This window comes from Callospermophilus lateralis, chromosome 10 (assembly GCF_048772815.1).
Source record: "Callospermophilus lateralis isolate mCalLat2 chromosome 10, mCalLat2.hap1, whole genome shotgun sequence".
Taxonomy (NCBI): Eukaryota; Metazoa; Chordata; class Mammalia; order Rodentia; family Sciuridae; genus Callospermophilus; species Callospermophilus lateralis.
In genome coordinates, this window is record NC_135314.1 from 62,144,319 (window position 1) to 62,170,680 (window position 26,362).

General features: G+C 39.2%; 1 protein-coding gene across 2 annotated transcripts in view; it reads left to right on the plus strand.

The window, feature by feature from the left end:
• The window catches only part of Lsamp (limbic system associated membrane protein), a 591,787-nt gene extending 569,073 nt beyond the window's left edge, over positions 1 to 22,714 (plus strand). The window contains exons 8-9 of one of the 2 annotated variants that reach the window (XM_076868338.2): positions 16,505 to 16,537; positions 22,617 to 22,714. In XM_076868338.2, the coding sequence (XP_076724453.2) occupies positions 16,505 to 16,537; positions 22,617 to 22,714 (131 nt within the window). The remainder of the gene's footprint in view (positions 1 to 16,504; positions 16,538 to 22,616) is intronic. The other variant, XM_076868339.2, reaches the window with a different exon arrangement.
• Positions 22,715 to 26,362: the final 3,648 nt, after the last annotated feature.

Sequence of the window (26,362 nt, forward strand, 5' to 3'; positions counted from 1 at the left end):
CTTGGAAGAGATTTTTTAAAAAAACAAAAATTTCTAAAACATTAATGAAATCTATGTCTTATCCCAGCTCCTAAAAATAAAACTGTTAAAAATGTGTCTGTTTTATAGACTTGACATGAAACTTAGTATTCATAGAAAATATCCCATCTTTGAATTCCTGACATGCCACAATTATTTTAAGACATTTGTCTTCTGGTGTTGCTGCCAAGATTGACACCATTTTATCATGTTGCCATCATGCAAGTATCTTGATATGGAAAACACACACATACGCATTTGTCCCAATGGATAACATTTTTCAAAGAGGTCATGCCCCATCCACGTTGAGCTTTGTACAGTGTCACGATGACTCTAGGTGTCCTTTGTGAGAGCAGTTCTGCAGCTACAAACTCAAATATTTATCTGATCATACATTATGATATATGTAACACTGAACAAAGTGAAGCCAGACGTTGCTCTCAAAGGGCAGCTGTCAGATATTGAAAAACAGTCTTGTCTAAGGATGGAGCATGTGGGATTTTGTTGAACTTTTTATTTCCCACAAACTGCATTGTTGATTGGAGAATGACCCTAGTTTGATTTTATGTTGTAGGTAGACTGTAGTTAGCTTTCTTAGATTTGATAGTTTTTAGAGAACTTAGTTTTCTTACTACTAATACTTTGGGCTTCGGCTAGTGGAAATTGAAAAGCTGTTCATTAAGACTTGGGATAGCAGATGTGAGAGGTTGCTATTGAAGATGTCCCCCTCTCTTCGTTACAGGGACTCTACCTTCCCAGGAATATAATCACTTTTTTCCTCCTGTTTCCAATCAAGATGGCAACCCAAGGGAAACACAGTTTTCCATTTAAATAAAAGCTAAAAATATAATGCTTAATTCTTTAGGGTGTCAATTTATACCCAAATAGATATGAAAAGCATGCCTTATGGTGTTTACCACTACAGTGCAGACTCCTTCACTGGATCAAATATCATATGTTGTCATCATCTACATGGAGCCCTAAGTGTCATCCTCAAAGCAGTTGGTTGACAGAAATGGCCTGAAGCATTTTGAACCAACTAATTTCCTAAAGGGGTTTTGAAAGTAGAAAGTCACAAAGATCCTTTTCTGCCCACCCATGATAAAAAAGAGAATCCTCTCTCTTCATTTCCAACCTAAAAGAAATATACATTACATTGCAGCTGCTTCATTATTAACATCTTTCATTGGAGAGTAACCTCCCTCATCCCCACTCTCTGTGGCTCTTCAAGCTGGCTGGGAATGTGCTGTAGAGTCACAGCCAGAATGCAGTCCTAAACCCCTTCAAGCTGTGATTAAACAAAAACCAGGCTCAATAAATCAAATGCATTTCCCTTGGGTTTCCTTCATCATATTGCTTGATTTTCTGCAGCGATAATAATAATACTGGAATTATACCAAAGGGTAATGTGTATTGGCTGTGGCCAATTAGAAATCTTCAAATGTCCTTTCCCCTGTGCCAAAACCCAAACAAAATAAAATGACAACAACAACAACACAACAAAAACAGTGTGCTTCCCTGCTCCTTAATTTAAAAGATACATATAAAAATAAGCAAGCAAAATAAGTAGCGTTCTGTTCCTGATCTGTTTCTGATAGGTGTTTTTCCCCATTAATTTTAATTCAGGTTTACTTATTCTAAAATGAGTGCTGAATTGCATATATTTGCATAAATACCCCTGACTATATCGCTGCAGAAAACCCACTGAATTGTAAAATGAGGAAAGAGTCGACTCTAATGTCTGAGGGAACTTTTCTCGCTTTATTTGACTCAAATCATTTCCTGGGGCTCTGAATACTGGGCATTGATAATGTTCCTCCCCATCAACCTACTGGCGCATAGCCCGTCTTCATAACAGAAGTGCACCTAGCAATGTCCTCATGTTGAGAAGGACCATGCATTCAGGTGAGGCGATGAAACCAACCTTAGAAAGTTAAAAATCAAGTGAAAGAAGGGAAAATGACAAGGACAAATCACCATTGTTTTGTTTTCACAATTATCAAGCCAAAAACTCCCTTGAGCTGGTGGCTCTCTGGGCTCTATCAGCCCATCCTTCTCCAATCACTGCCTCTTGAAACAAAACAAAAAAACCCTGGAATGTGTCTCACTTGTTTGCCTCCCATCTGATTATTTATCCCAAGTGAACAGCCTTTCCAATCACTAACCCCGTGTGGTGAGTGGATCTGGGAAATGTTGAGATTATCTTCCAGGTTCAGACTTTGCACCAGGTTTGTTCTCAGCTGCTTGCCATTCAGTCCCTGTTTTTCCATTGATAAAACACATTGCACATGGCTGGGTTTGCATGATTAATACAGCTGTCTAAAGCTCTCTCTGAAAACAAACAAACCCCCCAAAACTTTAAATTAAAGTTTAAAAAAAAAATTCAAATCCAACCCACAAACAAACTAGGCTTGCATAAATCTGCAGTCCCCTATGTTTCCTCCTAAAGGGAGACAGGTGTTCTTATGGACAGGTCTAGCATCAGAACAGCCAGATTCTATCTGCAGTCAGAGGAGGCGAGAGCCCTGTCCTCACTCAGCACTCCCAGGAATGGGTTCTAAAGCCCATATTCCAAAGGGATGGAAGGCAAAATGGATAGGACAGCCTACCTATCTCATGCCAAAAAGATCATTGGATAATTTCTACAGTTTCATTTATTTTTTGTAGGATATCATCCTGAAAATCAATGAGAAAATGCCTCTTCTCAGCCCTTTAATATAACAGGAGTTTCATCTTGCCCAACAATGGTCATATTCGAAATAATAACAATAGTTAACCTGCTTAGTTGGCTTCTCATGTACCAATAGAGTTCTAAGGTCTTTTGCATGTATTAACTCAATTGACTCCTACAACCCTCGGAAAATAACATGAACTTTCTGCCACACTTTTTAAAGATCAAAGTATATCCAGATTCCAATCCACAACTTGCTGTACCCAGGCACACACATAAATCTATACTACATTATAAATAACCATTATGTATGCATTCATAATGTTCATTAGATACGCATCTATATAATGAATTTTAAACAACCATCTAATTTATTTTATATATTACAATACTCATAATACATAACAGTTACTTTAATGTCCATGTGTTTTTATAAAGTCCATTTTCAAATATGCTCAACAGAGAGAGAGATGTATGCCTGACTCCCAGAAATTTATATGAAAGCATTCATCTTTTTAAAAACATGAGCAGAGCTATCTGGCATCAGCACATCTAATTTCACACACTTATTCAGACTGATTTGCATACACACCTCTATTAATCATGGATAATTACTAGCATTGTTCTCTGTAATTCAGTTTTTCCAACTGTGAAATGGGAAAGAAATTACATTTTCCATGCCTACAAGCTCAAAGTGGTATTTTAAATAAAATACAAAAGAGAACTTTAAGTTCCTAGAAAAAAAAAGTGTATTGAATTTAAAATAATCATATTCAGATACACATATTTCTTTTAATTTTTAAAAATACTGTATTTAGAGATATTCCTGTGTCACTTTTCATGGACATTAGCTAGATATAAATTCAGTGTGTTTTCATTGTAGTTTGATATATTATGGAATCTAAGAATGTCTGAAAGGCTCACATTTCTAAGAAGTTTAGAATTCCAAAGACAAATAAAAAAATTTTTTTCATTGTTTTCACCAAGTATCATAATATTGCACATAAAAGGAGCAGTAAAATTTCAGCATTCTTCATTGTGTGGCATGTACACATTTTTAGCAACTGCCCATCATGCTCATCACCACATGTCATTAATCCATAGTATTCAACTCAAAGAATCTGCCCTTTTTTCTGGTCGAAGATAGAAAGCACATCTTGGGAACAGTTTCAGTTTTTAATTGTAACTCTCCTTTCCCATTGCCAACAGAAATAAGGATCTTCTTTCCACTTATAGATAGATAAGTATATCGTATCTGTCTTATGTATACCTGATACAGCCATATCAACACAAATTTACAGCAGTGTCATTTCCCTGATTAATACACACGGAAATGATGAAAAGTCGGACTTAATACTTGGTCCACTGCTCCTTCACTGAGAACAGTAGTCTGAATTCCTCCTGGTTTTTGTTAATAGGGGAAATCAAGTGGCTGTACCAGTATTTCACATCGAATCAGTAGTACACTCAGTGTAGATCCAATGATTTAGACCCAACTGTAATAGGTCATTCCCATTTCTAGGTCTTAACTCTTCCAAACCTTCCTACTCCTCCTTCTGCTCTGTTTCCTGAACTGTTTTTGTTAAAATTTGTTAATAAGAATCCATCTGAAATGTATTCACACCATTTTTTAAAAGTTCGACAGGCTTGGAAGTGTTATTTCTCTGAATTTACATTTAGCTTCAAGCTAAATGGCAAAAAAAAAAAAAAAATCCTGTAGTGTCAATTTTCAGGTTGGAGAAATTTTAGTAATGGGATTCTTTTCTAGTGCCTTTTCCTTGTCTGGATCTGCCTACCCCAGTGAGCCTTTCCTGGTGATCTTCCTGTGTTCATTGCCTTGCTGTGCTATTTAGACTTCTAGAGCCAGCAGGGATTTGAAAATGAATTTTTAAAAAAAGTCTGAGCTTCTGCTAAATTTTAATTTGATGGAAATATTGCTCTTCTATGAGCTTTATGGAAAAATTTTTACAAAGTAACAATTACATTTGGGGATTAAGTTTAAGTAATTGGCAGTCTTGTCTTTTTAATTAGAAGGAGTAAAGCTGCCTAAGAAGAGCTCAATGAGATTTGCAATGGAAAATGTTGGCACACTGCCCCAAAGGTTAAGAAGACTTGAGATCTTCCATGGACAGAAAAAGCTGACTCAGGCTCCTCTGGTCTTTAGAGCTCCACAATGGAGCTTGACTTGGTACTTGCACCATATGCTATTTAGAATGAAGGTTGAAGTCTGCTGTGAGAAGCATTCTGGTTATAGCAAGGATAGATCCTTTCTTTGGGAGCTTATTTCTGGGTTCAGGAACAAGGTAGGAAGATCGAGAGACCTTAGAGGAAGTGGTACTTCTTAGAGTCAAAAAGATAAAAGGAATACCTATTTACCAAGTATTAAGTCATCACTGCAGTCCCAGCCCCTGACAAATATCATATCATAGCCCCTCAAAATACAAGCCTCAAGTTTAAACTGTCCCTTGGCATCCTCTTTCTCTATCAGCTATAATTCTGATTCTTGATTTTTCTTTTTTCTACATTTTCTTACACATTTACCCTGCATTCCATATACATGCTCTTTCTGACATCCTTCCAGCAAAATCATGGAAAAAGTTTGGATCGTGTTAGCATTCACTGCTAAACACTGGTTACCAGCCATGCAGGCCCCACAAAGTCATTGTCTCATCTATCTGGAGGAAATATCGACTTCTAAAGAGGCAAGATACAAATTAACCTTAGTAACAACTTCCCTTACACAGTCACTCTGTCCCTCACTACGCTCTTTCATCATCACAAGTTATTTGTAGGTATTAAATTAAAGGAGCACCTCAATGGGGGAAAAGAATCAGCGTAAATGGAGCCACCTTACATCTCCCCTTGTACACTGCTGTGAGGAAACACACCTGCCAAGTCAGAACACAGCATGACATAATGAGATTGGAATTCCAATTTAAGGTGTCTGTATGCACCAGATGCAAGAGGGGAGTAGGCAGACTACTCACCAGGACTCCACTGAGAATTGTCAGCTTACATCCACCACAAATCAGTGGGGGGAGAGACCTTACAAGTCATTTATCATGCTTCCTAATTGGACGCTGGGGACCCACACACCGCCATAGTTTACTACACTATTTTGTTTATCACTGTGCTAATGGTAAAAGAAAATGCTTCCCGCATCTCCTGTAACACATACGCACATTTAGCACCTAGACATTACCACTAACGTATCCTCAGTATCATCTGTGCATTCTATTTTTCACCTGCCCGATACAAAGATTCTGACTAGATCCCCCACCTTGTAGGCCTTGCATTTCTAGGAGGACATTTTTAACTGCTCAAGAACACCTTGTTTGGGGCAAGAGTGATAACCTGTGGTTGCAGGGAGTAGAGGCAGAGAAGATGGCTGAGCTTCAACTCTCCATACTCTAGATCACAGAGCTCCAAGCATCCCCAGCCATGTTCTATGTTGAAAAGTCACTTGGCCATTTTACCATACTTTCTCAACTAGATGTGTGGATTTTTGTATGAATTGGAAGCAGCAATTGTTTGGAGAACAAAAACCAAGCAGTACCTTGCACCTCTCTGTTGAATTTCAAGCTAGTGTACCTTGGGAATTTGTATACATATATGTAAAACCTGGAGTTCCAGACCACAGGTAAGTTCATTATTGACAGCTGCTAAGAGTAGCAGTGTCACAAAAGACAGAGTGGTTCATTCACTGGAGGTTGGTGTCCCTTGGGGATTCAACCCTCCCACGCTAACTCATTAATAATGTGACTTCTTAGGTGTACTCTCCACTGGCTTTTGCCTGTGCTTTGTAGAGTTTCTTTTAGAGTTGACGTTTCTTTTCCTTATGATTTCTAACATTAGGAACACAAGAAAGAGCTTTCATTCTGAATGGAGTTAAAACTAATTTGGGGCACAGGTTACACTTATTTGGCAAAACACAATATTGTGAGGACACCATTCATTCAGTCTAACAAATGTTATCTTCAAATTTGCTCTGATCGGGGTCTCAGAGATGACTGTACTCACAGGACGACTCTGTACTAACAGAGTTCACCACCGAGATGGACAAGCCACCACAACAAGCTTTGCTACATCCTTGTTAGGGTACCTGCAAGATATTTGAGGAAAACAGAGCAGGATTCAGCGAAAGCTTCTAGGAGAAAGTGAAGTGTACAAGGCAGGAAGGGGAGAAGGGAAAGAGGAGCAGAATATTCTAGTATATACAAAAGTGTAGAATCCAGAAAGAGCCTAACTTATAGGGATTCAATATAAAATCGAATTAATGTTTAAAATCTAGAAAAAAATGACTTTGCCCTAAGTTTCTTACTCTGTTCTTTTACATTTTGTCTATGAAAGAAAAAAATAAAATAAAAGGAAGGAAGGAAGAAAGAGGGAGGGAGGTAATGGAGGGCAGGCAGGCAGGAGTCTGAAGGGTCAGGCATACCACCTCTGTTACACCTCAGGAGGAGGAAGAGCATGTGTTGGCTTAATGTATAGACACTTGTCCATACCGAGTGCTGTGTGGTAGGTGGCACTATGCAGGGTTAGCTTGCTGGATTGTACTGAGAGTGTGTTATCTAGAAGAATATCTAGAGAAAATTTACAGTCTTTCAACAGAGAAGTTTCAGGTAGGTTTTATTTTCGTGGCAGGAATGGTCAGCTGCAAAGAGCCATCAGCACTCTCAGAGCGTAGCACCAGAACCAGGCGGCAGCGCTAGGTTTGGAGTCAGTGACGCGGTAGCAGCTATAGATAAACCAGTCTTGTCATTGAGGCGTCCCAGAACTCTAAGGAACAAAGTCACTGCAAAGGGCCCCAGGCAGATGCCTTTACCAAGTGCCGCACGGTGGTAGTTGATGCCACAGAGGACATGCGAGGGTCACTGGGAGCATACCAACATTCTTTAATCCCTTATCTTCCTATTTCCAGGAGCTTTGAAACCCTAGGAAATCTCACAAATTCACTTATTATCTCTGCATTCAAATTCCGCAGGCCAGTTACCTAGTTTCATGGTATTTGAATGTTTTTGATTTTTTGAAACATACAAAATGAAAACACACATTACATGGATTAAAGACGGTCCTGAGTCCCTTAGGATTTTGAATCCACGATGTATTTTAAAATGGATCTGAGAAATTCACAATTTAGAGCTCAGGAACAGGAAGTGAGGAGTGAAACCGAAAAAGACAAAATCTCTAGAGACTTACCTAAACCTGTGCTTTTAATCCTTTTTAGCAAGTCAAATAGGTAGAAAAGGCTTTAAAATATACACTTTATCTATATTTTAAAATATAGATAAAGTGTATATTTTAAAACAGAAAATATAGTCTGCTTTCTGTTTTAAGAGCTAAGAAACAACAACAAAGTTTGGGACTGGAAGGTAGTTCTTTATTAAGTGGGTTAGCTGATGTCTTATTTAATCGCAGCAAGGGCAGAGGACCAGGAATGTACCTGCAGGCGCAATGGGTACATTGTAGGCACAAGGGACTCAACATTTACTTCTTCCTTAAGACAGAAAATGCACACCTGGCCCTGAGTGCTATACTGACAAGTGCTTCAAATGAATTTAACTTCTGGAGTTGTTCTTTTTTTTTTTTTTCCTAATCTTATACATACTTTCAGATAGTGTAGTCCAGAGGAATGCCTTTGTTAAACTTTAACCCTTTGGGCATTCTTAAACACTTTTAATTCATTGGTTATTAAAAATTAAACCTCTCAGGCTGAATAGGAAACACTCAGCTGGCTTGGTGTAAGAGAGTTGATGAAGTCCTGGGTCCACTTGAGGGTGCTGAGTGAGGCTGCATCTTCTCTAACAGTCCATAACACCACCGTGCAGAGCCCACGGCCAGTAAAGTCAAGCCATGTAACTCTGGTACTCTATAGGACAATTAACAATTATGCCAAGCTTATGGTCGGAAGGACCTCATAAACCTATATAACACATTTTTATTGCATTGATATTTCATGCTCTTAAGACCCTGTTCCTCATAGAAATTAGACCTCACCCCATCTTTTAGCTTCTTTTAATTTTACTGTATGATACTGGTCAGCTAAACCATGAGGAAGAAACTTCAGTTTCCTTGGAATGTTGTCCAATCAGAAAGAGGTTATTTTCTTTTGCTGAGATGCAGAGGGTCTTAAATTTTTTTTTTGTTTTGTTTTCTATTCTGATAATAAATGTAATACATTCTCATTACGGGAGATCTGAAAATGTATGAAACTATAAAGAAGAAAATAAAGATCATATGCAATCCCTTTCCGCAGAGATAACACCATTAGCGTGAATGGTTTGTCTGAAGGTCTGAACGTGGCTGTACTGTAGAGTGTTCCCTGCTTTTCGCCCTCTCTAAGGCTGGGGCTGTTTCTGTGACTCGCTCAAGGTTGTAGCGGAGGCAGGCCCAGGAGCAGCCCTCCTGGGCCCAGGGCTCTCTCCACAGTGACAGGCCCCTTCCAGCTCTTTCAGATCCTAACTTATGCCTGACTCACTTCACAAAAGCCTTTCTGAATCACCTCTAGGATTCCCAAGAAGGATCCCTCTTTCAGGTGTGTGAGTGCTGATATTCTTTCTCAAAATTTAAATAATAATAGTTTCCCTTTTGTAGATTTTTTTTTTTTTTTTGCTTTTTAACACAATGGGTTTTAAAATCTAAAATCATTTTTTTTTCCTCATTCTACCCATTATAGAACTTTGGTTTATACAGCTTGGGTCATCCAATAGGTGAGAGGAAGTGAGGCTCAAATATTTTATTCACATTGTATAACAAGAAATTATACCATCATTAATTTTTTGCTTAAGGTCATTCATTCATTCATTCAACAATAAGCACATGTGTCCATGGTTTCAAGGTTCTGATACTTCTACTTATACCTGTGTCATCATTTGCTCTAAAACAGCATCAACCAGCTGAAGTCTATTTCTGGTCAGTCAACTATATGAGGAAAATCCCTTTGAAGATTTGAAAGTCAAGTGTGGGATTCCTTTTTGGCCCAAGTCTAGTTAAGGGAAGCCAATTTCTTTCCTCAAATATGGAGAGAGTGCTAGGAGTTCTTGTTTTTCTCAGCCAGTGTGATACAATCTCTCAGTCACAAGGACAATCATCCACCTACGTAATAAGCAAACCCATATAACTTTATGTCGAGATGTAGATTCGTTTCTCTGTTTTGACTTTTACACCCACCATGATGACTGTGGTTCTCAGAGAACATTATTCTAGAAATGTTAGGCATTAGGATTTATTCAAAATGTATCATACATGGGAGAAAATCAAAAGCTTTAATGCTACAAATAGGAATCACAGGCCATATCTTTTTCTATGGAAAAATAAAAAAGTAATCATACTTGTAAGTAGAAGCTGCTAATCCGTAAAGCCTCTGAGTAGAGCCGAGAAACCCTTGGGAAAAAAATTAATAACTTTCAAAGTATGATTTTGAAAATTGAATTAATAAAATTGTCCCCCTTTTAAGCCACTATAATAATACATAATAATAAAGGTCTTATTTTTCAAAACCTTCCCCCCTCAAAATCAAGTCAGAGGACAAAAAATAATAAATTTCCATGGAAGAACTTCATCCTGAATATGTTTCAGGTCCTCAGTAACAGTGAGGCAGGAAACAGCAGCAGATCAAATCACCTCCTTTGTTTCTTTTATTAAATGTCTCAATGAGTTTAACTCAGTCTTTCTCTCTCTCTCCCCCCCCCCCACACACACACATACACAATTTCCAGGTAACTAGAGGATGGAATCTTTATTAGATTTAGCATACCCCCATACACACACCTGTCCCACAAGCACACACTCTGACTTGCTCTGGCTCAGAGGAAAAAAAAAAGCGCCATGAAATATTTTAAGTCCTCTAACTAATATGTCATTCAAACCTGTCAGAGGACTGACCTTATAGACAGAGTGTGTCTATTACCCAAAGAGAGAACATTTCCTTATTTAAATGGCTATGCCCAGTAAAAAGAGAGAGAGAGAGAAAAAGAGAGAGAGAGAGAGAGAGAGAGAGAGAGAGAGAGAGATTGATTTATGTTAAAGTACACACTCTGGAATTAGAACAACTGCAAACAAGGTAAGACCCAAAACTCTAATATCCTACCTATGGATGAGAATGAGTGCTTGTAAGTAGGACCAGAGTCATTATCTAGAGTCAAAACACTGAAAACCAATCCTTGCCTCCTCTCCCAGAGAGGAGAAGAAAAAAAAATTCCAAAATTTCCCATGTCCAAAGATATGAAAGTTTCACAAGACAATGAGAAAATTCCCAAAGTATAAACTCTGGAGCTTCCAATGAAGCATCTCTCACCTTTGCAACACCGGCATAAATTTTGAGCGAGAAAGAAAAAGAGAGAGAAAGAGAGAGAGAAGGGGAAAGAGAGAGTGAAAGAGAAAGAAATATAACAGAATGAAAGTGTAAGGAAGTAAGGGGAACATGATGATAGGAACTTCTGGCTCCATGTGATTCTTCAAATGACTGAATTTCCAACAATAGTCTTGCTTTTGGGTTAAGGCACTAAGATCCCCCCCGCCAAAAAAAAGAAGAAAGAAGAAGAAGAAGAAGAGGAGGAGGAGGAGGAGGAAGACGACAATCTACCCTTCCTAGAACCTTACCTAGGGCAGTTCCTGAAGTAGTAACAGATTCCATTGTTCATTCATGTACTCATATATTTGTTCAGCAAATCTATCAGATACACCCTCAACTAGCGAAATAAGCTGAGGACACAGTAACAGGAGAGACATATTGTCTGTGCTAACGAGGAGATTGAATCAACTGGTTTTTATTTTGTTTTTGTTTTTTTCAGTTCTGGGAATTGAACTCAGGACTTCACCCATGCTTGGCAAGCACTCTACCACCAAGCTATACCCCCTAACTGTTTTTGATGATGCAGGTTTGTTTGATATGACTGTCAAAAGTCAAATATTAATGTAAACAAATCCAGCAAGGTATTTTCCCTTTCTAGTATTAATTTCTCCTCTTCATACCACCTCATCAGGAGCTAAGATCTAAGCTGATAAGAATCCCTAATGTTTTTGTCCATTGATGCTGCAGCAGACTTTTCTGTTTATATTATACTTCAAAACTGCAGTACCATGCTGGCTTTTTAAGTGTATTTACTAAATCTAGATCAATATGTAGGGAAAAGTTTTCATGAAAGGCATAAAAATCATAGGCTCCAGGTATGTTCTAATGAATGTGTCCAGGGAATTCCTTCCAAATCATATCCCTGGCAATGCAGTTTTCTTCAAGTACATAAAATTGCCTTTTCACTTGAAGAACTTTCAGTTGTTAAGGACCAAAATATTTGTTGTGGTTGTTGTTGTTTGTTTGTTTGTTTGTTTATAATAACAGGAAATACCTCTCCTTGAAGAACATTTTAGGTCTGACACTTAAAAAAAAAAAAAAAAAAAATCTCTCCTTACTGCCACCTTGTGGACAGAGATGATATCTTCAGAGAGCACATAGGAACATGTTTTAGTATTGCCACAAGATGGCAGCACATAACCAAGCTTTCAAAGAAAGAGACTCAAGCAAGGTACACAAGATTTGAGGTCTCAGAATGTTCTGCTCCTACAAAAGATGAAGAGTGGGGAATAATAGTATGAAATAACCATTCCATTTTCTTTTCCTAAATACAAATAGAATTGCAAATTTTTATGTTTTCAGTATTTCAAAATTTATTTCAGGAAAAAAAGAAGTGCCAAAAATTTAACTTATAGCTTATTTGTATTTCTAAAATATTTCAAGGAGAAATTGAATTCTCCCTGAATTTTTTTCTGATAATAATTTCTTTATAGAGTGAAGTACTTGAGAATGTTTTTAAATCTTGATTTTATGTAGGTCTTTGTAATCAATTGTAAAATATCTGCCTCTAACATATCATCTAGAGATTACAATCCATTCCAGTGACTGGGTCATCGGGGCACATTGCCATTTCTATTCTGAACAAAGTTCTGCCTGAGCTATCTTCTTTTTATCACTTTTTGTGTGTGTGTGTGTCCCTAGTGTTTTGTGTATCCTAGTGCCACAACAGATTTATTTTTATGTGCACGCTCTTGATGTTTTAGAATTGCACTATCATGGCTTAATTTATTGGGATATCTTTTTCTCTTGCCACAGAAATTGCACTAATAATCCTCTGTAGAAGATATTTTTACCATAGAACTGGCAATAATATCTCAATGTAAGCACTTACTAGGTGTCTGGCACCATTCCAAGAAGAGCATATAGATTAATTTATCTAATCCACGGCACAGATTTCTAAGGGTCAGATTTACTAAACTCATTTTACAGAAGATGAAACTGAGGAAACAAGAGGGTAAGAGATGCTTTCTAGCTTAAGCAGAATCATTGGCCTCCCTGCCTGACCCAGTTCCTGCATAATCCCTTGACATTTGTTATGTTTAGATATGAGGTGTCTCCCAAAAGCTCATGTGTGAGACAGAGCAAGAATTTTCAGATGTAAAATTATTAGATCATGGGAATTCTGACTTATCAGTGGATCAATTCACTGATATGGATGAACTGGATGGTTAAGAGTAGGCAGGTAGGGTATGACTGGAGGAAGTAAGTCCCTAGGGGTGTGACTTTGGGGTTTTTAGTTTGTCCCCGGTGAGCAGAGTTCTCTCTGCTTTCTAATTATCATGGCCTGAGCTGCTTTCCTCTGTCAGACCCTTCCACCATAAAGTTCTGCCTCACCTGGGCCTAAGAGCTATGGATTTGACCCACCATGGACTGAACCTCTGAAATTGTGAGCCTAAATAAACTTTCCCTCCTCTGAATTGTTCTGGTTAGCTCTTAAAAGCTGACTAAAGCAATATTGTTTCCACTGAAGCCTGTGGAGCTAATAGAGAGCATGGGGAACTTGGTGGTCTTTATCTGAAAAAGGTTCCATTGAGGATTTAGGCCCCTTTGGGTAAAGATTATCAATCTGTTGCCTGAATGGTCCCTATAAATTCTCAAGAATACTAAGACAAGAGTTTTGGCCCAAGAAAGGAGAGCTGCACTTTGCACAAGAGCAGACCCTTTTTGTCCAGTATTGCATCATTCAAATGTCCCAGCAATACTGCTAGAGTTATAGAGGGCTTGCTTTTTTTTTTTTTTTTGTACCGGGGAATGAACTCAGGGACATGCAATCACTGAGCCACATTTTGTATTTTATTTAGAGACAGAGTCTCACTGAGTTGCTTAGCGCCTGGCTTTTTTACTGAGGCTGGCTTTGAACTCAGGATCCTCCTGCCTCAGCCTCCGGAGATGCTGGGATTACAGGCTTGTAACACCACTCCCAGCTGAGGCCTTGCTTTTATAGAAAAAAAAATACCAGAGGGTATGAGAGAAAAGTGTGCTAGGTTCTAGTTAGAGAACTGGGAATAGTGAATTTCAGTCCCAGTTCTGCCTTTTGCTATCTGTGTGATCTGGGCCTCAATTTCTTCATACTAACATGAGCACATTCTCAGCTGTGCCTTTCCAACAATTTTGAAGGAAATATGTTAATTTCAAAGTAAAGGTGTCAAAAAGGTATGAAGAAAGAAAATTAGTGGGAGTATGTTTGAAATACAGTTGAAATGTTTGTGGTTGGATGATGAGACCTACAGAGAAGGCTGTCAATATCAGACATCAGTATTCTATATATTGAGAGATCCTGGCTTCCCATTCCAGGGTACTTATGGCAACCATTGCTGGCTTCTGCCAGGGAAGGACAATTCTGACTCTGTATGAACTTGCCTTGTGTTGCATCTGTCAACTGGAATATCTTCAAGGAGCATAGTTCAAGGACAGAAAAGCAGGTGCTAACATATTTGAACATCTTCAAAGCTCCACCAGTAATCACAATACAGAAAAACATCCTCTTCCACATCTGGTCAGTTTAGGGAAACTCTCCTTACCTGCAGACACCACCAGCTGTTAGGAACTGTGAGTCTGGCTGGCACTAGTTTTGCTAATGCCACACTGTAGCCAAACACTTTCAGACTTGAGACACCAGGACAATCTCGCTGTTCTTTATAGTTATCACAAGAATGCCAGAAAGTATTATACTTCTGTGACCTACTTTGGATGGACAGATGAAAAATGTATGAGGAAGGGGATTCATAGGTTGCCCTGAACCTTGGAGTCTTTACAGACCTGGTCTCTCAGTGCTAAATCAGTATAAATAATTTAGCTCCACAGATTCCCATGTTTTTAGGTTAGGAGGATGTTTGGCATACATTTGTTCTTCTCATGCTTCAGAGATTCTAGATCTTCTGTTTTTGGACCACTGTGCATTCAGAGTGTCCATAATGCACTGGCTTGATTACAACAGCCCACAATAGCAGACACAACCCCTACCTCTGGGCACTCAATGTCCAGTGGGGGAAGACAGACATTAATCAAAGCATTAGACAAGCACATTTGAAGTTAAGTGAAGTGTGTACTGTGACAGGAAGCAGAACTTGTAATAAAGCTTTATCAGGGAGGTCAGGGAAGACTTCTGTGTGGAAGTGAGAACCCAGTTCTGAAGGAGGCGTGAGATTACTAGTGGAGATATCACTGGGCCATAAGCCCGATGGCAGAGAAAATATTGTGCCAGAGAGAACACAGGAGAGAGTTGGCAAAATGATAGAGGTAGATGAGAATGGAAGACAGGGGTGCTAAGGAGAACCATAGGAGCCATGATAAGGATTTTGATATTTACCCTTGAAGCCATAAGAAAGCTTGAACAAATTTCAAGCAGCACTGTAGGGTGACCAGATGTCCAATTCAAACATCTTCCTCTGGCTGAAGAGCCCATCACTTTCCATCTTTAGTGAAATCATGTTACTCGGTTGTACAGGGCTGTCTCCTGAGGTTCACAGAGAACAATATCTAGGCCCTACAGCCAGTTTTGGCTTCTATAGTTAAATAATCATTAAGTCGGTCCTCAGATTCAAAGGGAGAAGGAAATGTTACATATTTACTTCTAACGATGCAAGATTATTTTGGGTTATTTGATAAAGATACTTAAAAGGGAATCCAAATATTTTATCCATATCATCTGATTTAACCTTGACATTTATTGACACATGCAACAAATATTTATTGAAACCTACTGCACTCCAGGGTCTAGTCTAAGCTTTATGGATTCAGTGGCTAACAAGACATACACTGTGCTGCCCCCGGGGAGCAGGTTCCTAACAGAGGAGACATACCATAAACCCGCAGAGAAGGATGTGTGGAATGTGAGGCCAGGTAGAGATCACTGCCCTTAGATGAGTCAAGCACCTTGAAGAAATAAAGAAATAACAGAGGGTACACGTTTTGAAAAAGTGATGGGGAAATCCTTCCCTAGTTGGTGAAATTTCAGCAGAAATCTAAATGAAGTGACTGTGAGACCTGAGGAAAAAGCACTTCAGGCAGAAGAAACAATGAGTGCAAAGGGTTCAATGTTGGAATAGACCTTCCTGTTAAAAGAGCAAGAGGCCAATCGACTTGAGTGGCATGAACCGAGAGCAAAATGGTAGGACGAGGCTGGGGACCAGACAGTCTATGGCTGCACTAAATTGAAGTCAAGGGTACTTTTACATTCCATACTCCAGGTTCCTCACATTTGTGTACCTGCACAACATGTAGCATCAAGAATACATATTGGCAAATCACTTTTGCCACGTCCAACTGCACGACATTTGTTTCAACATAGCAGTCTCTATTTGCCTTTTATTCAATTTCTACCAATCTCTATGTCCACTAAAGGGTTCTTTCTGTCTTCTCTCATTCTCCTTTCAGTGGAGAGTACCAGACTACCATTATGTTCATTTCAATTGATAAAATTTCTCACTTGTTTTTGTTTCGCTAAAATGTTTCTTTTTTAGAAATTGGCACCACCGTGCACTTCAAGCAAAAAGGTATGGTTTTATTTCGAATTACCTTCTAAATGTTAAAATTAAGATTTCACAGGAATATATTGTGGTCTTATATACTTGAGTTTATTTCACTTCAGTAATTTGCAATAATAATTTCCATAGCACATCTAGCACTATTGTTTTTTCCAAGTAGTAGGTTTTCTTCTTTACAAAAATTCCCTGGTCCAATCCATGACCCCTGTTTTGCTTTTGATACTCGTTCACTTTTAAATACCTGAGACCCAGCTAGTTATTCTATACCCTGCTCTCCCCTTGTCCCTTACTGTCCATGGTTAGCTCTTGCAGAGCTGGTTTTTTCTAAATAGTAGCTGCTTAATGACAAGTGCTCTTAGGAGAGACCCATAGTCTATTTTACAGTCACCTGTCTGTCAAGTAAATATGTTGCTAAATATAGCATCTAGATATCAAATAGATATCCAGATATCTCTTAAAATAAAACACGTGAGCAGTGAATATTTCCTCCACTCTCATCATTTTCCCAGGTCTTTATAAAGCCTCATGATGCTGCAGTACATCTGGGTTAGTGGGTCCTCTCAGGAACGCCATGTGATGCCCTCCTACTGTCCCATGGCCACCAGCCATGTGACATATCATGCACATACTCATCTCTACAAGGACAGGGCAAGCAGATCAAAGCTGCATAAATGGATCCAAAATGCAAACAATTACCATGTCTGCAGTGGCCCCTGCACAATGAATAATCCCCAAAAGTTTGTAACCCTAGACCAGAGCCACAGAGGCACGTATGTGGCCAGGCACCGCACTCCTCAAGTCCTGTGGTTACGCACTTGATTGGTAATCGTCTCATAGGAAGGTGTCCTCCTCTCTGAATCTCAAAAAGGAATGAGACAACCAAGATCACTTACAATAGTGAGAAATCATTCTTGTGGGCCCCAGGCCTTCTCAGCCTCTAGAAGCCACAGAGATTATAAGGGCTATGGTGCTTACTCCCACAAAAGGTCCAGCACCTTGTTTATGGCCAGTTCTGGCCTGTCCTCAAGAAGGCAGCAGGAAAGAGGCAGCCAGGAATATATACTTGGGAAGAGCATTACCTGAGACAAGAAGGCACAAACTATTGTCTTCTTCTGCTCTTCTCTCCCCAGTGCTATGATTCCTAAATTACCACTTACATATGAATCTTACTTGCCTAGTGCTGTTATGTGATACCTTAGGGCTTTGATGTGGATGATGACATAGGCATAGTATTTTTCTTTTAATTTCAAAGATCATCAAGATAAACTGCCAGCCAGGGGTGGTGGCACATGCCTGTAATCCCAGCGGCTTGGGAGGCTGAGGCAGGAAGATTGGGTGTTCAAGGTCAGCCTCAGCAAAAGCGAGGGGCTAAGCAACTCAGTGAGACCCTGTCTCTAAATAAAATACAAAATAGGGCTGGGGATGTGGCTCAGTAGTTGAATGCCTCTGAGTTCAATCCCTGGTATGATAAAATATATATATATATATATATATATATATATATATATATATATATATATATAAACTGCCAATGTCATCAGAAGTAGGACCTGAAAGTTTTTAAACTGAATGTGCCATATACATACGATGCCATTTTGATGGGAAAGATGTTATGATTCCATATTTACTATGAGACTAGTTCAGTCCACCAAAATCTCACTTTATAGAGGGTGGAGAAAGTGCATTAATGGCCCAGATTTAATCCTAAAACCCAGGGCTCAAAGAGAAAAGCAGTATTTTCCTTCCTCTAATTTGCTCCACCCTGGTGATTATAGACTTTAATGTATAATTCAATCACCCAGGTGAAGTGGTACTGGCAGAAAATGGTCAGCAGGTGGCGCCAAAGTCCGTCTTCTCATTCTCCCTATCAACATGGCTTCCCAGGACCCCAGCGTGCCTTAATTTGCACATCTAGATAATATCGAAGATCCATACTTGGGAGATTCTGAAGATTATTGCTCTCCTTCGTTTAACAATTGTTTTATAAGTTGTTTAGACTTTTATTTTATTTTCAGTCACTTCATCAGCCCTTAACAGTTCTAAAAAGAATTCAAACTTAAACTCCTCAAACATTTTTTCTTCTTATATGGCTTCTTAAAAAAATAAAATAAAAATAAATAAAAATTAAAAATATATACACACACACACACACACACACACACACACGCACACACATAAAATATGCCTAATTCTGACTCCTTCATGGCTGAAAAGAATTCCCAAGGATCATTGATGGCATGATGAAGACCACTTTGAATAAATCTAGTCCTAAATCCAGGAAATTGGCCCTAAGGATTCAGAAGAAGCAACAGAAAACTGTTGGGCCAATTTGAATTACAAAGTACCTGCAAGCATACACACTACAAAACAGGTGGTGAAAAACCACCTGTCCTTTCTTTGAGATTTTGCTGAAAGACAAATGAATTGACTCAGTATCCTACATCAGATTTGTAGTGTAGAGACTTGTCAAAAAAAAAAAAAAAATTCTCATAACCCTCAATTTCCAGATGTTTTATCAATCTTGCCCCGAATTACAAGTTTTGCCCTTTTTTAAGCATTGATGTGGCAAAGCACAATCCAGTATTTATCTTGGCACAGTCTCACTTACCCTACCAGGTTGAGAATCTTGACCTAGTGTGTTGATTCACGGCTTACAGTGTTGCTGCAGCTGAATTGTGGCCCTGATGGGCAAACATTAAAGCCTTGACCCCATTCACAAAACAATACCTTTAATTCAGGTTGGTATTTCATTCATTTTTGTAACCTGAACATCTGTGTCAATAATAATAGTAATGCTACCATGTACTGAATATTTATGAGAAACCACACATTTCGTGTACATGCAAACATATAACACATATGTACAATGTGGTTAACTATCAAGACATGATATTTGTCTGTTATATGAAAAACATGTAGCAAGTTTTTATACTGTGGTTCTATTTGCCCATCTATTCTTAAGGCTAATTTATGTTTGCAGACTCTTGCTTTCATTATATCTGTCAGTATATGAAAGCACTTGCTGAGCCTGGCCATCTGGCATGGGAAATAAGATTTATCATTTGCATTTCTACAAATAAGCAGAAATTTTGTAACTATGAACTAAAACATAATTAATGATTTTGCTGATTATTCTTCCCTGAAATAGCCATTAACTGAAGTAGTCTCCTATGTAGTCATATATATCCATAATTGCATACGCACTTGTGATGATTCCCCAACTATCATGCACTTACCCTGGTATTTCTCAAGTCTGTTTACTCTCAAAATCAATTATGACAAGAGCAAGCCACATAAGCCATCAAATAGCTATATGAAGGCACTTAATGAATAATAATTGATAGAAATGAAGACAATTTAAACAAATTCACACAGTGCATTTCAAATATATAATGACATTATGAAGGATAAAATGAAAGATTATTAACATAGTCACATTGGAATTTCCTATTATAACACAGAATAACATACGAAGGTAACAAGTAATTATGTATTATATGTACTAAAAGACCAATAATATAAATGTATATATAACTATAATGTAGATATTTTCTGTGTGTATATATATAGATGTACATATATATGTATATAGATTCATTAGTAAGAATGTTACATTTGAGCATGCTTATTCAGATTGATAACTTGCTGAGAGTCTTGCTAAATTTGCTGAGGCTGGCCTCAAACTTTCGATACTCCTACCTCGGTCTCCCACGCTGTAATTTTTGCTTTCTTAAATATTTACTCCCATTGAATAAAATGATAAAACTAGTCTTGTTAGCTTTCCCCAGATAACATTCAGTTCCCAGATGTCAGAAAAACAATCGAGCCTGACTTAATGCTACAAATTAGATTATGGAAATAAGCAAAATTGGACTTTTTCTGAAAACCCTTTTCACACTATCCCTGAGGCAAAACAGAAATTGCTTTTGCTTTACTCTGTAGGACCTTAATGTGTGTGTAGTTCTTTGTTTGTTTGTTTGTTTTGTTTTGTTTTGTTTTTTTCTGTTTTGAAAGCCTCACGGATGCAATACTGCAAACAAATGTGCCAATAATCTCATCTCGCCCTGTGTATGCAGAGGGTTTAAAACATTGCTGCCAGGCCAGGAGACTGGGGAGTTTTCTTGAAGAGAGTTTGAAGGTTCTCAAAGTCCAGCAGGTGTAGGGGGAAGACATGGAGAAGGTGGATAGGAAAGGACAATGAGCTGAGCCTCAGGACACCTGGACTCCAGCACTAGTCCACAAATGCTAATCAGGTGCCTTATGCAGTATATATAATCTTGAACCTGAAATAGACCTTTTGATAATATGATCCCATAGCTAATCAGAAAATCAGACAATTAGTTAGTTGATTAATTTGTTTTTATTGTGCCTTCATAGCTTTATATGTGATAAGCTCATTTTACATAGTACTTATGCTGTTCCAAATATTTACGTGTTCATATTTTTAAATTAAATAATATTCTCAATATTTTCAAGAAGGCATTTTAACCAAAAATATTCTTTCAAAATCATTTTTTTTGCAAAAATAATGGATGTTCCCCTTTAGTTTACATTTGCGCTGGCTGTCATTATAATCAAGCCCAGGTTTCATTTGCCAAATGTTTGACAGAGACTCACCAGGGTACGTGGCCATTGAGCCACACAGTGTCCTGGTGTCAGGCAACACCTCAGAACCAGATGCAGGTTAGAATCCTCAGCTTCTCTGCTGACAAGTGGTATCAACTTTTACCATGGACTTAATCTCTCTCTGCCTCCATTATTTCACTGGAAAGTGTGTTTTATTCTAATGCCCATCCCATAGCACAGCTGTGTGCTTTTATTTATTAAGAATTTATAACAATACCTTGTAGTGAGTGCTGCATAATCATTTGCTGGGTTTGTTTTATTGCTATTGCTTTTATTATTTGCATAAAACATAGATTAGGAGGCCATTCTTGAAAATTCAGCATTTTCCTGTTAGCCTACCTTCAATCTGGTATGTTTGTAAACAGTTTGGGGAAATTCACATACCAGAAGATGCTTCCATTGCACTTGCAAATCACAGATTTACACACACAGCACACACATTGATCTGCATATGTATCCTAAAAACTTCAAATTACAGTCATACCAGTTAGAATATCATTGTTAGCTATATGGCTTTTAAAGCCAGTCTCTGCAGTGAAAGTGTTTTTATTTCCTTTATTGGAATATGAACAGAACAACACAAAAGGAGAAGATGGACAAACAAAGCCTAGGAGACACACTCCTGAGTTGAACCCTCAAATTCTGCCCCAATCCTATTCTTGCCACCATAACACAAACCCCTTCTCCTCATCCTCTCGTCCCGCTTTCCCTCTCAGACCCACAGTCACATCCCCAGTTACACTCGGGTGGCAGCAGGGAATACAGCTGCCATGCCAGGCTCAATCCTGGGTGAGTTCAAATCAGTTCTGCTCCAGGTTTGAACCTGCCGCTAAACCCCCCAGGTTTGGGTGGGTTGTTTGTAGGTTTTGATTTTTAAAAGATCAGTGAAGAATCTGGGCAAGATGATCCCTGCTCCCTCGTAAGACTATACAGTGTTTCTGCCTTGATAAGATGCCACCCATCCATAAAGTTTCTTGGTTACAATGCCCCTCCCAACTGACAAATAATTAGTGCTTCTCCCCCAAGGAACAAGGGAGTCAGGGGGCAGCTCCAGGTTTTATTGATGCTGTGAAAAATTGACAGGAACAGCCCCTGTGGGCTGGTGAAGTACCGTCGTCAATGCATCACCTGGGGCAGAGCATGCAGGAGGAGGCTGGGTGAACGAGAGCCTGTAGCACCGCCAGACAGCAGTGACAGCCAGCTTAGGGACTGCTTCAGCAGAAGCACTTTGTATGTAGAGGCAATTCAACAAATGATACCTCTTAACTTACTTGGACCTCAAGGAGGACAAGGATATAGGAAAGGTTTTCAGCCCTTCCCGGGCTGTATGTAAGAGCACTGACGTTGTGGCCTGGGTCCTGGCCAGGCCTCACCTCCGACAACATCAACAGTCAGCTGTGACCTGGATTGGTCAGGATGTAACTTCTCTTTTCTCTCTCTCTCTCCTTTTATTGTTCTGCAGGACCTGGGTCGGTGAGAGGAATAAATGGATCCATCAGTCTGGCCGTACCACTGTGGCTGCTGGCAGCATCTCTGCTCTGCCTTCTCAGCAAATGTTAATAGAATAAAAATTTAAAAATAATTTAAAAAAACACACAAAAATGCGTCACACAGGATACAGAGAGAGAGAGAGAGTGGGAGAGAGAGAGAGAGACAGCTCGATGGGGGGGGAGACTGTTTATTTCACAACTTTGTGTGTTTATAAATGAAGGGGGGAAATATGAAAATGAAGACGAAAATACAACATTGGAAACAATTTTAAAGTCCATCAATAAAAATTTGGTATGATCAGGGTGGGAAAAGCTCTACCAGGATGTGTGTATATCTACTAAGGAAATGAATGCCGTGCTAAGGACATCCAGATGTTGTAAAAACAGGACAAGTAAAGAAGTACCAGATGGAGACTGACTACCCCACGCACACTTATCCTTCCTTCCTTCATCCTTCGTCATCTGTGGGGAAAAAAACAAGGTCTTGCCTTTGGTGTTATACTTCCATAACTTTCTATTGTGTTTTCCTTTCAAGCTGATCTGTAGCCATTTCAGACTCTCCATGGAGTCTTAAGTTCAGCCTTTTACCAGACTCTCTTGCCTCCGCTATCTCTCCAACTTTTGAGATCATCCCCTCTCCCTCCAGAGTGTTCTATCTCCCACGCTCATTCCAAATAGTCCCTTTTTGCCCACCCACCCCAACTCTCTTCACCCCCTCCAACTGCCCCCTGAGCACCAATCACGCCGCAAATGCTAGGAAGTGCCATTTTAATTTTCTCCACTGTGTGCGTGTTGCTCAAGTCTCTCCCTCTCACGTGGGTGTACATGTGTGTGAGCGTGTGTGTGTCTCTCTCTAAAGCATGCCAAGGGAATGGTCCATGTGTACATAGACTCATCGTGCTGTAGATACTGTCCTGCATTGTAATTGTGAGATGCGGCTGCAACTGGGGGAGATGGCGGGGAGGGAGGAAAGGAGCAGAGGCCCTCCCCTGTCCACGCCTGTCACATGACATCAGTGTGTATTCAAACCAAGCTGTGCCCCTTCCAAGGGCAGGACCCCATATTCCTCCCAATCCCATCATCAGAACCTAGTCAGGAGTCACTCAAAATATCACTGTAAAAGAAAGTGCCTACCATTGATGGGGTGAGCAAACAGTGGGAAAAAAAAAAAATTAGTGATGGGGATGAAATGGCCTAGGAGAGAAGGTTTCTGATTTCACTCTTATTTCATGAGTTTGAGGGATTCATATGTTTTCCAGTGTTTAACAGGCTGAGCCCTGCTCTGCTGCAGGGCTGAGCAACATATATTGAGCAAATCCCCAGAAACAGAAAGGTCTCAAGTGTTATCTCCCATTTGGAGAATGATGAGCCACATGGAGATCCTAAGCAATCCTGTTTTGCCTCCTCCCTAACCTTCAAATAACACTGCATTTGCCCCATGGATCCCCCTGAGCAGAGATTGTTTCCTCTTTCAGATCAATACAGTGAGAGTGAGCGAGACAGGCAAAGTAGACAGATGCCCAAGTTCCATCCCATGGTTCTGAAGATACTGTCAGAGCATTAAGAAAAAGCATCGGCTATACCAAAAGGGAATTCACTCCTTAAGATCCTTTGCAGATTTTTGTTCTGATGTTCTTGGCTAACTCTTGATTTGGCCATGCATGTCATCCCCCTGCTGCTGTTCCACTGATATCTGTAGGACCACACTTTTTTTTCTTTTTTGGTACCAAGGATTGAACCCAGAGGCACTTAACCCTGAGCCACATCCCCAGCCCTTTTATTATATTTTATTTAGAGACAGGGTCTCACTGAGTTGCTGAGGCTGGCTTTGAACTCCCAATCCTCCTGCATCAGCGTCCCAAGCCACTGGGATTACAGGTGTGTGCCACTGGGCCTGGCTGTAGCACCACTCTTCTTGATGATTCATCATTATCCTAGACCAGGCCACTAGAAATTGCATTATATTCACCTTTCCTGCTCTATTTAAATGTATGTCTCCGAGAATCATCTTGATATTCACACTGAAATAAGAGCTCATTCCTTCACCAGAAGATCTGAGCAACTTGTAATTAATTTAGGCAGAAATTGTCTGAATACCACAAAGCTTGGCATTACCACATCACCATAGGTCTTACAGGGAGTGCTGGCACTCTGCATATAGACTTCTTTGTCTACATGAAACCAACTGCTGCTCTGTTCGACTATAGGATGCACTGGAAATGGTCAGCTCATGATGGGGAAGAGGATTATTGTTGAGGTCATTATTGAAAGTAATCCCACAGAACAAATGTGGCAGCTCATCAAGTTTTCAAATCTTGATAATAGCTGAGACATGATATTAAATGAAAAACTTCATTAGCAGAAAGAGGAAGGAAGGAAAGAGAGAGAGAAGTAGGGAGAGAGAAGGAAGGAAGAAAAGAAGGGAGGGAGGGACAGATCTGAGAAGTATTTAAAAATCTCTTCTAGGTAGTTCTATGGTTTGTTTTGGATGCATATCACATTCTTCTTTTAGGATTTTGCTGTTTAGAATTGAAAACAGAAGACAAATTGGACATGGCAGTAAGGGTACTACTCATGGCAGATCGTGAGATAGGGCAGAAATTCTTATCCAAGAAGGCAGCTAGTCAAATACAGGGAAAGGGAGCCATACTCCTATGCAGCATCAATTTATTGACAATCAGGGATTTCTCTAACAGTTTGGTCTTCTTTGTACAGGAACAAAGGTTATTACCTTTGATGGTTGAAGAAGCTGTCATACCCTTAAGTAGAAACCAAGAGAGCACATGGTGATTTAAAGATACAGGAAGAGAAAAAGAGCAGGAATTGATTTCAGTACCATTCATTATCAGTTTCAGGAACAGAGCCTGTGGCGTGTTACAAGCTTTAATGCACAGCAGGCCTTTTTACTGTTTCTACCTTATCATAAGGACCAGGTTAGTGGAAGAAGCATGTCCACTGGAAGAAATGTCTTGGCCATTGTTCTCTTGGTTTTAACATGATGGACCATAAATTAAACATACATTTTCAAAATATGTTATTTGCCTATATCTAGCAGGATCTGGGATTTGCAAAACTTTGCTACTTGTTCCTATTTCATCATTGGCCCTAGAAATCTCATAAGTTTAAGAATGTCTCTAAGTAACTTGGGGAATGGAGGGAAAGATAGCTTGGAGAAAGGTCTCAACACAAGACTTCTTGGAATTGAGTTCATCATATTGCTATAACTTCCTCCCCCAACCCCCAGCATCTTGTCCTTTGATAATCAAAGCTCTGAAAAACACCAACTATTTGGAGATACCATATTGAGAGAAGTGGAAAGCATCTAATAATGTTAATGGTTAATACATTTTGCATGCTTTTCATACAAAGTGAAACTCTACCATTCACAAAATAAGATCCTTAGCCCCAACTTTCAGTCATGTGGAAATTACCTTGACCCAGGGACTTCTTGAAGGATGAGAACTAGCCTAGGTTTCACAACTGCAGAATTGTAATTAGACCCTCTGTTCAATTCTTCATCAAGAGGCCTTGCTTTATTGGAGGACTTTTTTGTTTTTGTTTGTTTAAGATATAAAATCCCTCTGTCCTAAAAGAACTAAGGCATATGGAAAAGTGGATGTGTTTTCTGTTGGGAAGGATTGTTCTATTGGCCTTTTTCAGACGAATTCTTGAACTTGAACTCTCCCTTGCTATGGGCTTTTTTTAATTATTATTATTA